The sequence below is a fragment of the Nycticebus coucang genome, chromosome 1, assembly GCF_027406575.1.
Source record: "Nycticebus coucang isolate mNycCou1 chromosome 1, mNycCou1.pri, whole genome shotgun sequence".
In the NCBI taxonomy this organism is placed as follows: Eukaryota; Metazoa; Chordata; class Mammalia; order Primates; family Lorisidae; genus Nycticebus; species Nycticebus coucang.
The window spans coordinates 77,375,524-77,392,551 of NC_069780.1; the positions used below are offsets into that span (position 1 = coordinate 77,375,524).

Here is a 17,028-nt window from a genome sequence, read left to right on the forward strand (position 1 = left end):
TAGAGCTCTGAACAGTACATCTGGACAGGTAAGAATGGTTTCATTAAGTCAGAGGGTCACCCAAGTGTGCTACAATCACATCACCACTGTCACTAAAGCGATCAGCAGATATAGCACTTTGAAAAGACTTCATGTTATTGTCACAAACATACCTCTTCCACGGGGCATTTTTGCTGTGCACTATTCATGAGTGCTAAGGGAAAAAAAGAAGGGGTTATAGAAGAGAAAAGGGAGGGGAAAAAAGAATGAATCCAGTTGCCTAAGCTTTCAAAGAATTCAGGAGCAAGGCTGTCTCGTGATGACACTGGTTCTCCCTACCCTGCATGCTTACATGGAAAAGAAAAGTTGATTAACCATAGTTTCAGAGAGTAAAGAAATACTTGCTGTGACGATCTGCCTGTACAGACCATGACATCCACACACAACAGTCCAAAGAATCTGCCTGCAATTTTTAACAACAGTGCAAAGAAGTCTAAAAACCATTTGCAAAATCAATTCGTTACTTCAATAGGAATCAATTTTAAAAGTATGAATGATACCTAAAAGGTAACTGAGGAGTCTATTTACGTAGTTTTAAATCAGCAGCTTTTATTGCCCTTCACACCAGAGATTGTTAGTAACAGGTCCCCACTGGTGGCAGAGTAGCATCGCTGCTCTGGGTACAGCAGACAAGGAGAGAGGTCTCTTAGACTTACAGATTTCTTTCTCCACATCCTTTGGGAATCACTGCTTTCCCCCCTCCTTCTCTGACTTTTTTTCACATTTACTCATCTTCTATGAAATCTTCTTTTCTCTCTTGTCCTTTTAGAACGAGTGACACTTGTCAGTGCTAAACGATGTAACAGCTAGAAACACTTTACATTTCATGTTGGATTTTCATGTCGTGTTTCATACTCTTGCTAATTTCTCAACTATCCACTTACACATCTCCTTTGGACTTTCTCAGATTAAACAGATCTGCTGTAGTTGTTGCCAGAAGCATTGAATTTGACACTAATGCTCATTCAGACCTTTTTACCACAAGTTGCTAGTCTCTTGTGCATTTGGGGTTAATGCCATAGAAAGAGTAGTATTTTCAGTTAAAGTTATCCTATCATTTTAAAGAACTGTTTTTCAACTTTTCTAATTCAAGTGGTTAAATTCTAAGTATAAAACATTTTCATATTAAGCTATTTATAGAAGAGCTGAGGTGTAGATTTGCAATATTACCACCAATTAAGAATCCTCCCAAGTTCCAGACAGAGAAGACTGAGATTCAGAGAGGGTAAGTGAATTATCCCAGGTTCAACACCCCATTAGAGACGAGGCTGGGAGAAGTTTGTTTCTTAAAACAGTTTAACTTATTGTGGAGCCAGGAGAGTGGGAAGCTAGTCCCGATTCTAAATAATTCAAAATTATCAATTAATGATGATCAGAAGAAAATAAGCACACAGAATAATTATTACAACATAAACATCCTTGCTAGAGAACTATCTTATCAATGAAAAATCTTAATGATAAAAAATTCACTTATGGCTTGGCGCCTGTGGCTCAAGCGGCTAAGGTGCCAGCAACATACACCTGAGCTGGCGGGTTCGAATCCAGCCTGGGCCCGCCAAACAACAATGATGGCTGCAACTAAAAAAATAGCCGGGCGTTGTGGCAGGTGCCTGCAGTCCCAGCTACTTGGGAGGCAGAGGCAGGAGAATCGCTTGAGCCCAGGAGCTGGAGGTTGCTGTGAGCTGTGATGCCATGGCACTCTACCCAGGGCAATAGCTTGAGGCTCTGTCTCAAAAAAAAAAAAAAAAATTCACTGACTACACTTGTGTGGGACAGAGTATGAGCTACATGCATTTGATATAACAAGAACATCTGTTATCATGATGAAACATGATACAGAAACATGAAACATCTGAAAGCTCAATGGCCTTGAAGTCAAGAAGCCTAGGTTGACCACCCAGCTCTATTTTGTGAAGCCATTTAACTTTCCTGAGACTCAAGTCTTCCTACCATCTGTAAAATGAGGTTAGCAGCTACCATGCGGAGTGTTATTTGTATAATACTTGCTGACTTATGGTAGGTCATTAATATTAACTAAATCTGAATTTCAGAAAATTATCTTCTCTTAAAAAGTTAATAAAAGAAATAATATAAAATTACAGATATATTCAGTTAGAACACACCAAAAAACTTTACCAGGCTGGGTGTAGTGGCTCATGCCTGTAATCCTACCACTTTGAGAGGCCAAGGTGGAAGGACTGCTTGAGGCCAGGAGTTTAAGACCAGCCTGGCCACCAAAGAGAGACCCCCATCTCTACAAAAAACTTTTAAAAACTTAGCTGGGCTGATGCCATGCACCTCTAATCAAAGTTACTTGAGTGGCTAAGGCAGGAGGATCATTTGAGCCCAGGAGTTCAAGGCTGCATTTAGCTATGATAGCACTGTAATTCAGCCTGGGTGACAGGGAATAGAGTGAGATCTTTTTGTTTGTTTGTTTTCTTTTTTATTACTGAGGATTCATTAAGGGTACAGAGAACCAGGTTAACACTGATTGCATTTTTTAGGTAAAGTCCCTCTTATAATTGTGTCCTGCTTCCAAGAGGTGTGTCACCAATCGTGACCCCTGCCTCCTCCCTCCTTCCCTCTCTCCATTCCCTTCTTCTCCCACCGTGTACTAGGCCATCAACTGTCCTCGTATCAGAATAAGGCCATGTGGGTTTTTTCTGGTTCCAGAAACGAAGAATTATTTTTTCCAAATCTTGAAAGTATAATGTTGGTATTTTAATGGGGTTTGCAATGAATCTGTAGATTGCTTTGGGAAATACAGACATTTTCCCAGCCATGAGCATGGTATGTTCTTCCATTTTTTTTTTTTTGTGGTTTTTGGCCGGGGCTGGGTTTGAACCCGCCACCTCTGGCATATGGGACTGGCGCCCTACTCCTTGAGCCACAGGCACCGCCCTGTTCTTCCATTTGTTAATGTCTTCTGCTAGTTCTTTTCTTAGGGTTTTTCATAATTTTCTTTACAGAGTTCCTTTACCTCTTTTGTTAGGTATATTCCTAGGTATTTCATTTTCTTTGAAGCTACTATGAAGGGAATTGTGTCCTTAATTAGCTTCTCATCTTGGCTGTTACTGGCATATACAAAGGCTTCTGATTTGTGGATATTGATTTTATGTCCTGAGACATTACTGTATTTTTTGATCACTTCCAAGAGTCCTGGGGTTGAGTCTTTGCGGTTCTCAAAGTATAAGATCATATCATCGGCAAAGAGCAAGAGTTTGACCTCCTCTGCCCCCATCTGGATGCCCTTTTTTCCTTCTCTTGCCTCATTGTATTGGCTAGAACTTCCAGCACTCTGTTGAATAGTAGTGATGACAGAGGACCAGAGTGAGAACAAACAAAACAACAAAAAATAAAATAACAAACTTCACCAAAAAAGGACTCTAAGGTTTGATTAGAACCAGAACCATTAAGAAAGAATTTTATGGGCGGTGCCTGTGGCTCAGTGAGTAGGGTGCCAGCCCCATATGCCGAGGGTGGCGGGTTCTGACCCAGCCCCGGCCAAACTGCAACCAAAAAATAGCCAGGTGTTGTGGCGGGCGCCTGTAGTCCCAGCTGCTAGGGAGGGTGAGGCAAGAGAATCACTTAAGCCCAGGAGCTGGAGGTTGCTGTGAGCTGTGTGATGCCACAGCACTCTACCGAGGGCCATAAAGTGAGACTCTATCTCTACAAAAAAAAAAAAAAAAGAAAAAGAAAAAACGAAGAAAGAAAGAAAGAATTTTATGTATAACCAGTTAAGGAATATCACTTTTAAAATGTGGTCAAGTCTCCTTGTCAGGGTTAGATGACCAAGTCTGGGTCAGTAGAGCATACATTTTAATAGTCTAGTTAGGATAAAAATTACTTATAATTTTTTCTTATAGAACAGGCAAAAAGGGAAAAAGGAAAGGAGATGGCATAATTATTCCACATTCTGTATTTACAGGGCATAATGAAAGGATCAGTTTGGACTTCTTGCCTATATATCAGGAATAAATACAAACAAATCTTTCTTTGGTGTTTACAAAGTGACTGACATAAGAATTCAAAGACGGCTCAGCACCTGTAGCTCAGCAACTATGGCACTAGCCACATACACTAGAGCCCAACCTGGGCCTGCCAAACAACAATGACAATTACAACCTTTTAAAAAATAGTTGGGCGGCTCGGCACAGTGGTTACGGCGCCAGACACGTATACTAAGGGTGGTAAGTTTGAACCCAGACTGGGCCAGCTGGACAACAATGACAACTGCAACCAAAGAAAGCCAGGCATTGTGGCAGGTGCCTGTAGTCCCAGCAACTTGGGAGTCTGAGGCATGAGAATTGCTTGAGCCCAAGAGTTGGAGGTTGCTGTGAGCTGTGATGGCACAGCACTCTACTGAGGGCGACATAGTGAGACTCTGTCTCCAAAAAAAAAAAGAATTCAAACACAACTAGATTAATAAAAAAACAACAAACACCAGATACCTCAAAGTATCTCATACCTCAACCACCAAATACCTCATACTTCATAAACATATGAATATGTTTAAATCTCCTCTTTGCTTGCTTGACCCCTACCTCTGTTTCTGTCTACCACCAAATTTCATGGAAGAGTAGCCTCCTCCTGCTGTCCCAGCTTCCAGATTCCCCACTTGGTGCAAAGTGAAGTATGGCTTTCAACTTCCATGTTCTACTGAAACTGCTCTCTCAAATGTCTCCACTGACTGCTCATGTGCCACATACAATAACCTACTCTTGGCTATGCAAGCCGTGGCCTTGCTGCAGCGTTGAGAGCTATTGGTGGTTCACCCATTCCCTTTAAAATCTCCTCTGCCTTCAACCCCTAAAAGACAGTCTCCTGCTTCTTCTATGACTCTGACCATTCTTCTTCAGCTTTTTTTTTTTTTTTTTTTTTGCCGACTTCTTAGGGATTCTCCTTAAGTCTTACACAGGGGCCTGAGGGCAAGCTAGATCTATCCTGAAGGATCTATGGGAAGTCAGGTACAGATTACCATACCGAGCCCACCAGTCCTGAAATCCAAGAGGATATAAGGTAAGCTACCAGGGAACAAAGGCAGGAGCAAATAGACATGATTGAGGGAAGGGAGGCCCCTCTCTTAGCAGGAATGGCTTTACTGGGTCATAAATCTTTTGCCTTATACACCCTTAAAGGCATGGCTGAGCTTCAGATATTTTTCTCAAGATTCTGTCCAGTGTTCTTTTTTCTATATTGTATACTTTGTCCCTGAATGTTGGGCTAATTCTAGGATTTTGCCTATAACCTTGTTTGCCCCAATTCTATCTCTAGCCAAGAAATTCTTGCCTAAATTCTAAACCCTAACTTTTTTCTTTGTTTCTCTCTCCTCCCATCTCCCCACTTGCTCATTCCTCTAGCCCCCACCCCCTTGTATAAGCTTATCTATTGCCTTCATATTAAAATTCAGTACATTGGATTCTTGCTTCTCCATTCTTTGATGCATTACTAAGAACAATGTGTTCCAACTCCATCCATTTTAATACAGAAGATGTAAATTCTCCATCTTTTTTAGTAGCTGAATAGTATTCCATGGTGTACATATTCCACAACTTGTTGATCCATTCCTGGGTTGGTGGCATTTAGGCTGTTTCCACATTTTGCAATTGTAAATTGAGCTGCGATAAACAGTCTAGTGCAAATGTCTTTATGATAAAGTGATTTTTTTCCTTCTGGGTAGATGCCTAGTAATGGGATTGCAGGTTCAAATGGGAGGTCTAATTTGAATTCTTTGAGGATTCTCCATACTTCCTTCCAAAAAGTTTGTATTAGTTTGCAGTACCAGCAGTATAATGGTGTTCCCTTCTCTCCACATCCATGTCAGCATCTGCAGCTTTGAGACTTTGTGACGTGGGCCATTTTCACTGGGGTTAGGTGATATCTCAGGGTAGTTCTGATTTCTATTTCTCTGATAATTAGGAATGATGAACATTTTTTCCAGTTTGTTAGCCATTCGTCTGTCTTCTTTAGAGAAAGTTCTATTCATGTCCCTTGCCCAGTGGAATTGAGGGTCTTTTTTAGTTGATATGAGTTTTCTTTCTTTTTTTGAGATAGGATCTTGTTCTGTTGCGCAGGCTGGAGTACAGTGGTACCATCATAGCTCACTGCAGCCTTGAATTCCTGGGCTCAAGTGATCTTCCTGCCTCAACCTTCCAAGTAGCATGCACCATGTGCTTTTTTTTTTAAGTTTTGTAGATTCAAGGGTCTTGCTATGTTGCCTAGGCTGGTATTGAACTTATGCTTCTACCTTGGCTCCCAAAGTGCTGAGATTATAGGAGTGAGCCATTGTGCCTGGCCTAGAGCTTAATTTCTTATCTAAATTCTCTCCCTTCTTCTCTCCTCTCCAACCTCACCCCAGGGATTCTTTTTTTCATACTCTAAAAGGTTTGTAACATTAAGCATTCTAAGGCTTATAAGGCTATTGTGGATGTTTCATTTTTATATCTGAATTCCCTTCATCACATGCTGTGGCATCCCCACATCTTTATAATTCACCAACAAAGAAAAGAATGAAATGGGGAGGCATGGGATATTTTTCTGTATTACCACCTTATAAAATTTTCACTGGAATGCTTCAAATGTATGTTCTCCATGATTTGTGGATCCCCAAAATTCATACTGAATATTACAAATTAAGTTTCTAAAAGTAGGCTGCATTCTTCTCGGAGTCATGGCCTCAGCTCAGAAAATGCAAAGAACATCCAAAATTCTATCTTTGGGTCAGAGTCTCAAGCTGTCGCTCTGGGCAGCATGCTGTGGTGTCACAGCTCAACCCCAAATTCCTGGGCTTAAGCGATTCTCCTGCCTCAGCCTCCCAAGTAGCTGGGACTACAGGTGCCTGGCACAATGTCCAGCTATTTTTTTGTTGTAGTTGTCATTGTTGTTTGGCAGGCCCAGGCGCTGGATTTGAACCTGCCAGCTCTAGTGTATCTGGCTGGTGTCCTAGCCGCTGAGCTACAGGTGCTGAGCCCATCTTTTTTTTTTTTTAAAGACAGAGTCTCACCCTGTTGCCCCAGCTAGCAGCCCTGGCATCAGCCTAGCTTACAGCAATCTCAAACTCCTGGGTTCAAGGGATCCTCCTGCCTTGGCCTTCCAATTAGCTGAAACTACAGGTGCCTGCCACAATGCCTAGCTAATTTTTCAATTTTTAGTAGAGACGGGGTCTTGTTCTTGCTCAGGCTGGTGTCCAACTCCTGAACTCAAGCTATTTCCCGCCTCCCAGAGCACTAGGATTACATGAGCCACCATGCCTGGCCCTAATTCCTACCTTTATCTTTTCCTATAATAGGTAATCCATGTACTATCTGGAAAAGGGAACTATCTAGAGCCCTTTATTTTAAAAAGAGTGCTAAAATCCCATTCCAAAAGCAAGTTTGGAAGCTTTAAACAGAAAGGTAAACAGTGTATGGTGCCCCATGATCACATTAATGTACACAGCTATGATTTAATAAAAAAAAGAAAAGGAAAAAAAACAGAAAGGTAAAGACAGAAGTCTGAATGTGCCATTTCAGAGGGGATTATTCACAGGACATTTTTGTATGTGGTAGTACAGACCTATACTCGTAGACTTGACACAGTTAAAAAAATATACTGTATAGAGAACACGTGGAAGCAAATAAACCAAATAAATAGGGCTTAATTTTTTTTTTTTTTTTGAGACAGACTCTCACTATGTTGCCCTTGGTAGAGTGCCGTGGCGTCACAGTTCACAGCAACCTCAAACTCTTGGGCTTAAGTGATTCTCTTGCCTCAGATGCCTGCCACAACACCCAGCTATTTTTATAAATAGCTTTATAAATATTTTTTATAAATATTTTTATAAATCAAACCCTCCAGCCTTGGTGTATGTGGCTGGCACCAAAACCACTGTGCTACAAGCACTGAGCGGGTTTATTATTTTTTAAATTTATAAAGATGTCTCTAACTATAGAAAATCTTTAGATAAAATTTATATTAGATTATAGAAAGTAATTAGATAGCCAGATTGTTTTTAAGAAAACACTTTTTGTTTTGTTCTCATAAGAGAAAGCATTATTTTAAAAAACTAGCTTATCAATAAATGAAAGTTGAAAAACTAGCTGTTTGTCCAAAACACTTTATTACATCTTAGGAGAAGCTATTCTCGTTGAGTTCTTTGTAGATTCATAAATACAATCACTTGCTGGAAATATAAATTATTACAGAGGAAAATATAAACTTACATCTCTTGATTACTGCTCTAATGGACGACAATGGTCCTTGGCTAGAAAAAGAAAAGAAAGAAAACTTATTACACATTCATCACTCCTTCTGAAGAAGAGTCAGTCATTCATAATTCCTGGTCATTTCTGGGACTCAGTATGGTGCCAAGCAGCAAGTTTGACACATTCGGTACTGGCCTATCCTCTTTACAAAACAAAAATTGTAGAAATTTTATAATTATCTGTTATATTTAAGACGTTTTATAGAAATAGAGGAGGCTGGTACAGTGCAGTGTAAATAAAAATTTGCCTTAGAATTGCTTTCATAGCTACCTACATACTGCATCTTCCAGTGAATTTCTGGATACCAATTGTAGTTAGATAGCATTGTATTGTGCTCAAAGATCTTTATTCCTTAGAGCTCTTTTGTGTTCACCATTAACATTCATATCTTCTCATATCATATCAAAATACATCATCTATACAGTCAATTTGACCTAAGGAGCAACATTTCTTCATAAGATTAGCATTTAAAACATCACCACCTAAAAAAGATAAAAATCTTCTGAGCATATTGTCCCTCTCTCCTTCTCCTCTTTCCTTTTCTCCCCTCCTCATCCTCCATTGTCCTTTTCTGCCTTTATCACAGCATGACGTAACAAGAAGGCCCTTGCCAGACGCCCACCCATCTATCTTGGACCTCCCCCAAGCCTCCAGACCCACAAGCCAATAAATTTCTGTTTATTAAATTACCCAGTCTGTGGTATTCTGTTAGAGCAGCACAAAACAAACCAAGACAACATTATTCTGCCAGACAGGGAAAAAAATTAAGTGCCAACAGGTCTTTGATAACATGAAGCAAAGATAGTAAAGACAGAACTGGTTTCAATGATACAAATTATTTTTAAAAAGAGTGCTTGAAGGCTTTGTGTAAAATAAATTCTTGAATAGAAAAAAAATAGAATAAGGTAGAGGTTGAGTATCTTTCATGTGAAATGCTTAGGACCAAAAATGCTTCCGATTTTTTTTTAATTTTGGAATATTTGCATTATATGCTTACTAGTTGAGCATCCCTAGTTCAAAAATCTGAAATTCAAAATGCTCCAATGAGCATTTCAGTATTGCATTGGTGCTTAAAAACTTTTGAATTTTTTACTAGGTGCACTGGCATGCACCCGAGGCTGAGGCAGGAGGATAGCTTGAACCCAGGAGTTCAAGGCCAGTCTGGTAATGTAGCAAGCCTACCTCAAAAAAAAAAAAAGTTCAAATTTTGGAGCATTCTGGATTTCAGATTTTCATATGAGAAATGCTCAACCTGTCATGTATTAATAAAAGAAGAAATAGCCTGAAAAAGCAAATAGGTTGACTAAGTCTTACAAGAGAAACTTCCTAGGGCAACAAGGAGAAAATCTGCATGTCAACGCTACATCCATTGACACAGCAATGAAAACAACCAACATCAATACTTAGAAGGGCCAAAATAGGCCAACATTTCGCTGTGTGCCCAAGTAGGGCAGAAAGGTTGTTACTTAGTAAATCATAACTGATCTGGGGAGATGGTATTATTAATTTAAGATATCCTTTGTTACTCCTGTGGGAATTGGAATATGTACTCATTGGGGTAGAACATGGAGGTGTTATGAGTTGAATTGTGTCCTCTCAAAAAGATCTGTTGAATTCTCTCCCCTAGTACTTCAGAATGTGACCTTATTGGGAAATAGAGTCATTACCATGTGACTAGTTAAGGCCATTGTGGAGTAGGATGGGCCCCCATCCAATCTGACTGGATCTTCATAAGACAGCCACAGGAAGACAGAGAATAGGAGTGAAGGCAGAAACTATGGTTTTGAAGATGATCCTTTACACCTTTCTGTAGAGCGAAGGCTACAGGTGAAGGTAAAACTGCAGGTAAGACTCCATAGGCTCAAGGGAAAATCTCACAGAAATCCTCCTTCAGCATGAGCTCAGGCTCATGAATCAACTGTGCACCCCCAAGGAGGACAGCCGGCACAGGACAGTAGATACGGCTACATGGCCACTGACCAGAGAAAGGAGCAGTGAACGCTGATGGTTCACAGACGGACTTTTGAAGCCCCCCTTATTCACATTCCTGGTGTCTACGCTTGCTACCAGGAATGACTTTGCTAATTACTTAGTTTCAATAAAGCCTCTTGTATCCTTGTGTACAAAAGCAGAAAAAAAATACTCCCAAATGAAGCTGTTGTAAGAGGAAGAATATGAAAGCATTTTATAAAATGTTTGGAACAAAGGTATGTTCAATACATGTGTGCTGCTATTATCTTTGTTCAGGTTTGTTCATTATCTTTAGAGGCATCACAAAACATCGGACGACAAAGCAAAACCTCACCTAAGCAAATCTGATCTCTTTTTTCATTTTGGATCATGTTTTACTTATCACAATAAGAAAATCTAAAAAATATTTATACAACTTTCAGGGCAACAAAGCTTGTTTCCGAGTTTAAACACACAATTCCTTGGTGAGGAAAAAGCTTTCATAAACTGGCAACAGGAATGGTGGGTTGGGCTCATTTGGTACATGATTCACAACGTCTGCAGGTGCTTACTGTCAGCACACATCTGTTTTGGGGGCTCCCTGTGTGCAGAGGCAACTGAGTATGCTGAAAACACGGCCTTTGTTAGGAACCCTCAATAAAAGCCAAAGGCAGATCCCTGTGGTAGTACTCTGTAAAGCAATCAGCTTAACAAAGAGCTAATTAAGCTAGCGTGATAAGGAGCCCAGCTCTCTGCAACCAGTAAACATAATAGTGAATGTGAAGTTGATTCCCTTGCACCATCTTCCGCAAAGGCTCTCCATGTTTGGATTGGCTCAACTCCATATCCTAGCAGAAGGGTTTAGGCAGGTTGGTGCGATTTTTTGCAGGCTGAGAGAGGTATTCTCTCTCATCCATTTGATATGATATGTAACAGGGCCAGGAATGCCTCAAAAGCACACACTCTGACCTCTGTGAAAGGTAAGTATTCGGCTACATTCCTACTTATAGTATTACCGCAATAGGCACAAAGTGCTGTAGATGCAGAGAAGGTACACATCACCCCATCTTGGTGCCTAAGGAATGGCTTCTAAAATGTGACATGCACCTTGACTGAAACCTGAAGAATATACAAAAGGAAAGATTCTAAAGAATAAGTGTCAGGCAGTACATGCCAAGAACCAGCGGTTAAGAGCTCAGGGAAACATGGTTTGGGCACAGCAGATGAAGGTACCATGGTAGAGATCAGAGCGGCCTAGAACTGCTATGACAAGAGATGAAGCAGGAACACAGTTCAGAGGGAAGTACTGATGTCAGGTATCACTAGTCAGGTTGAACACTGAGAATCCGTTAAGTCAGGGAGATGGCAGTAAAGTGTTTCAAAAGCAAATGACAGGGTGGCGCCTGTGACTCAAAAGGAGTAGGGTGGTGCTGGCCCCAGATGCTGGAGTTGGTGGGTTCAAACCCAGCCCCGGCCAAAAATTGTAAAGCAAAAAAAAAAAAGCAAATGAAGTTCACTTGGGCTTTCTCCTCGGAAAAAGCATTATTGACTTTTGCGGGGCTGTGTGTGCCAGCAATAGTGTTTGTACGCATACCTGCCTTTTTCAAAGGATCTATGAACAAAGCCTGGAGTGCCGCTATTCTATGTCTGGAATTGTGAGTAGATCCACATTCTTGGGAACCAAATGTATGTACAATAGGATTGACATGCTAGTATCTGATGAAATAAATAACAAGTGAAGGTAGGGAAGGGTAGACGAAAGCACGCGAGCAAGAGGTAGTGGAGGGTTTTGGAAGTGCTAGGAAGGCACTGAACAAGTCTAGGGCGTCTTACTCAGGCATGCATTTATTCGTTTATGAAGCTTTTACTACATACTTGCACTGCACCACAAAATGAGAACATCAATATGAACATGTATAATATACAACTCTGTGCATTTATTTATTGATGACACCAACAAATAAAGGAATGTGAGAACATGTTTTACAAGGCATGATAGGAGCTCAGAGAATGGGTGTCTAAATTCAATGGCGGGGTGGGGGGGGTGCTAAAGAAAACAGAGATGATGCTTGAAAAGAACTAGTGCAGGGTTTCTTAACCTGATGTTAGTCACATTTGTTGCAAAGGATTTTCTTGTATGTCATAGGATTACTGCAGCATCTCTGGCTTCTACCCACTAGAAATCAGTGGGACACTCCACCTCCTTTAGTTGTTGATGATCAAAAATGTCCCCAGATATTCCCAAATGTCCCCTGAGGGCAAAATAACCCTCTGTTGAGAACCACTGAATTACTGGCAACAAAACAGAGTAACAGGATTTATATGGCTGGGAACGTAGCTATCTTCATTATTTCTGGTTGTCAAGACAAGTTGATGATGCAGCAGTGGGATAAAGCTGAGGGCTGGATGTGAAGGAACAGGATAATGGCAGTGAGGAGGAGCGAAGAAAGAAAAATAAATAGATTTCTAGCACCAATAACAGTTTTAGAAAAGTGGTAGTATGGGTGAGACATGAGTCTTTCTATAAAAGAACACTGAAAGTCAGTCATTCTATGAAAGGAACATTATAAATCAAGGATTACCTGTGCTTTTTAAATGACAATTTATTTCCTAACCACAATAAAACAGAAGTCCTTGACTTGCTGCAATACAGTAAAGAAAAAACCCATTGCATATGATTTTATAGAGAAGTCTTAGGCTAACCTTGATTTGCTTCCCCAAACAGAAAACAACAGTGGAGAGATACCTGTGTTTTCTATCTGGGATATGTATTGTATATAACTTGTACCACCTTACAGTAACTGCCAGATTAAGGCAATATATTATGTAATGGAAAGAAAGTACTAGTAAGTAAATTATATTTTACCACAGTGCCATTCTAATAATGTCTAAATTAATATCACCATCACAATATAACAGCCAGATCTGATAAAGTATGGGGAAGAGGAAAGAAGTCATTTGAAATTAGTTTTTAAAAACTTATAGTTCTAATGAGCCTCCATATAAAATCTGGTAGGGAGATTTCCTTCTTAAAAATCAGAAAACAAAGATTGGTAAAGAAAAATAATGAGATCCAACTGGAATGGCTTTTGCCAAAGTTAAAAACTGTAACAAAACCATTAAGTACTTCTATTAGTTTTGTGAAATCTTTAGGAGGATGTCGTATGAGCTCTGAATTCACTTTGTCATCACCACTAATGAAAAGTATGACCATTAAGATCAATAACACAGCATCAAGTTACATCAGTTACTTTTCTACTTAATTCTTTTCAAGGACAAACAAATCTAATAAGTAACTATTATTCACACATGTAGTTTCAGGACAAATAAACCTAATAAATATTTAAATGAGTTACGTTTGATGAGTTACTCATCACTCTCTACATATACAGCTCACAAAAGAGGTTCTATCAGCAGTCATCTGTATGAGCATGAAGAACATGGAGAGCAGGCACAGGAAAAGCAGACAGGCTGCATAACATACCTCCTGGGGGGAAGACTGTCACGGGAAGAATACAAAATCTGCCATCAGCTAGAGACCCACTTTCTATTTGTGGGAGCAGGCCAATTTACTTACTTGGTGGAATTGTTTCCTTATCTATAAAGCGAGGATTAATGTCTATCTTTTGGCTTGTTGCTATAACTACATAAAATATATATCAATGGTGCTGGGCACATTTTAGAGTCTCAACTAATGTTAGTTATATTTCCTACCCTATTTCTAATATATAAATTTCGGTAGTTCACGATATATGAGGCTGAAATTTTCAGAGCTATCCTGCCAACACCAGGCCTATAGTCTAAGTTCAAGTAATTTGCATTCAGTTGGAATTATTCACCACTCATAACCGCTGAGTTTTGCAATGCATGCCTCTCGTGTACCTAATCTTCTATGAAGCCAAAGCAGTAACAAAGCCAAGAGAACAGAGTCTTTGTGAACACCTTTCTATCCCCACTGAAAATACAGATCTCTGTTCCTTTAGGTCATCCTTCCCAGGCTGTTTTCTCATAAAGAGGCATGATCAGTACCTCTAGAGATTTAGTTTCATATTTCTTAAACTCTATTGAAAAAGAAATCCCACAAAAAAGTTCAAAGATATTGGAAGGTGCTTCAACTATGCTATTTACAACTACAGCACATTTAAAATTAGGATACGCTACCCTATCTTTCCCAATTCTTTTAAGGTTTTTTTTTTAACGTATGCACGTTGTGACTCCCTAATTAATTGCAAGCTTCTCACGGAGAAGAATATCTTCTACTTATTATTATAATTTTTCTTTTTTTCTTTTTTTTGGATTTTGGCCGGGGCTAGGTTTGAACCCGCCACCTCTGGCATATGGGACCGGTGCCCTACTCCTTGAGCCACAGGCGCTGCCCAGCTTATTATTATAATGTTTCTTTTGTAACTTTATTGCCCTCGGTAGAGTGCCGTGGCATCACAACAACTCCATCTCCTGGGCTTAGGCAATTCCCTTGCCTCAGCCTCCAGAGTAGCTGGGACTACAGGTGCCCACCACAATGCCCACCTATTTTTTGGTTGCAGTTCGACCGGGGCTGGGCTTGAACCTGCCACCCTCGGTATATGGGGCTGGTGCCCTACCCACTGAGCAACAGGTGCCGCCCTACTTATTGTTAAAGAATAACTCAGTGGAACTGTGTCATGCATTCACTGAATTAATGTGAACTCATTCCTACTCACAGAAAGAAATATCATAATTTAAACAGCACCAGTGATTCTGCCTATAATCCCTTTCATAAGCAAGTCCCCAGGAATAATTTTGCTGCTGGTTTTGTACTGTTGGTTCCAACTCCCAGTTACATTTGGTTGTATGTATATCTTTCCAAAGGTGTCTGGGTTTAATGTTTGAAAATAGTTATTTTTCATACAAAATGTCACCTTGATGAGCATCTGGTACCCACTGAAGAACACTACTCTCCTCTGATAGGAGACACAAAGCTGGCCAGGTAGGCCTTCTTAAGAGATGGTATCAACACATTAGAGCAGCTGTTCTTCAACCTTTTTTATCTCATGGCACGCTTGAACCTATAGTTAAAACTTGTGAAGCATGCTGAAATTATGTTGATCAAAAAAAAGAGTAAAGGCTGGGCGTGGTAGCTCACACCTGTAATCCTAGCAGTCTGGGAGGCCAAGGCGGGTGGATTGCCCGAGTTCACGAGTTCGAGACAGCCTGAGCAAGAGCAAGACCCTGTCTCTAGAAATACTGGGATATTATGGTATAGTCCCAGCTACTTGGGCAGCTGAGGCCAGAGAGTAGCTTAAGCCCAAGAGCTTTAGGTTGCTGTGAGCTGTGATGCCAAAGCACTCTACCGAGGATGACAAAGAGAGACCCCTTCACCAAAAAAAAAAAGGTAAGAAGAATATACTGGCTGGGCATGATGGCTGAAGCCTGTAATCCTAGCACTCTGGGAGGCCTAGGCAGGTGGACTGCTTAAGTTCAGGAGTTCAAGACTAATCTGAGCAAGAGCAAGAACCCCATCTTTACTAAAAATAGAAAAACTAGCAGAGTAAGGGCAGTGCCTGTGGCTCAAAGGAGTAGGGTGCCAGCCCCATATGCCGGAGGTGGTGCGTTCAAACCCAGCCCCAGCCAAAAGACTGCAAAAAAAAAAAAAAACCAAACAAAAACTAGCAGAGTATTGTGGCAGGTGCCTATAGTCCCAGCTATTTGGGAGGCTGAAGCAAGAGGATCACTTGTGAGCTATGATGCCAAGGCACTCTAGCCTTGGGCAACAGAGTGAGATTCTGCCTCAAAAAAAAAATACATATACCCCGTTTTCCCGAAAATAAGACATCCTCCAAAAATAAGACCTACTTACAGGAAAGCTAAGACGTCCCCTGAAAATAAGACCTAGCGCATCTTTGGGAGCACACCTTAAAATAAGACACTGTCTTATTTTCGGGGAAACAGGGTGTATATATTTGCTTTGAACTTCTTTGGAAAATAATTTAATTAACAATTTTTAAAAATTTTTGCAGCATACCCGAGATCCTCTTATAGCACACCACTGTGCCGTGGCACATCAGTTGAAAATCACTACATTAGCGTTTAACATGGCACTTAATTTGGCAATAAATACTGTATCTTTGGGGTCACTTAATAGAATTTCAGGGGTAAGTCCGGCTATCCACAGTTTTTTCATTGTACACTATCCTTAGAACCTGTCTTTCTTTATAAGTTAAGACTCTGACAGTTTCTAACCAATAAATAACACAAACTCTTCACTGGTATACTGCTAAATTTCAAATCATGTGCATTACATGTGCATATAGTAACACACAGTGAGGCTCATCAGATGGAACTTGCCTTAGTGAGTTATGTCACATGATGGGGAGCAGGTATAACTTGATTTGAGAAGAGAGATGGTGCATAATGTCAAGTTAGTACCTAAGAAAGGTGGCATTCTGCTCTCACTGCAACATGTGAGAAGAGAATCTAACCTCTTCAAATGTGAACACAGAAAGATTGGTAACTATCAGTCTGATGTATAATTGTGCTCAATGAACACCCATTGAATGAACCAAGGAATTAATACCCATAATAAATCTTTTTCTGGGGTTGTATCTTTCTTCCATAGTCAACTTAAAGTCATCTATAGAAAGAGTTTATATAGAATAGCAAGAGACTAAAAGGGCTAAAATCTAATCCTATCTTTGTAGCAATATGATAGGATTAAATTTTAGGATTAGAAGTTATTTATTGGTAAAAGGCATAAAAAGGATAGAACAGGCTCAGTGCCAGCCACATACACTGAGGCTGGCAGGTTTGAAATCAGCTT

The 17,028-nt window shown here is 40.2% G+C and overlaps 1 protein-coding gene across 15 annotated transcripts in view; it reads right to left on the bottom strand.

Annotated features, from left to right (window-relative positions):
- Positions 1-17,028, bottom strand: part of SH3D19 (SH3 domain containing 19) — a 193,607-nt gene that overhangs the window by 59,934 nt on the left and 116,645 nt on the right. For 10 of the 15 annotated variants that reach the window (XM_053582757.1, XM_053582747.1, XM_053582711.1 and 7 more), the window contains exon 3: positions 8,241-8,281. In XM_053582757.1, the coding sequence (XP_053438732.1) occupies positions 8,241-8,281 (41 nt within the window). Of the gene's footprint in view, positions 1-152; positions 194-8,240; positions 8,282-17,028 lie in introns of all 15 variants that reach the window. The other 5 variants (XM_053582732.1, XM_053582729.1, XM_053582720.1 and 2 more) reach the window with 1 other exon arrangement.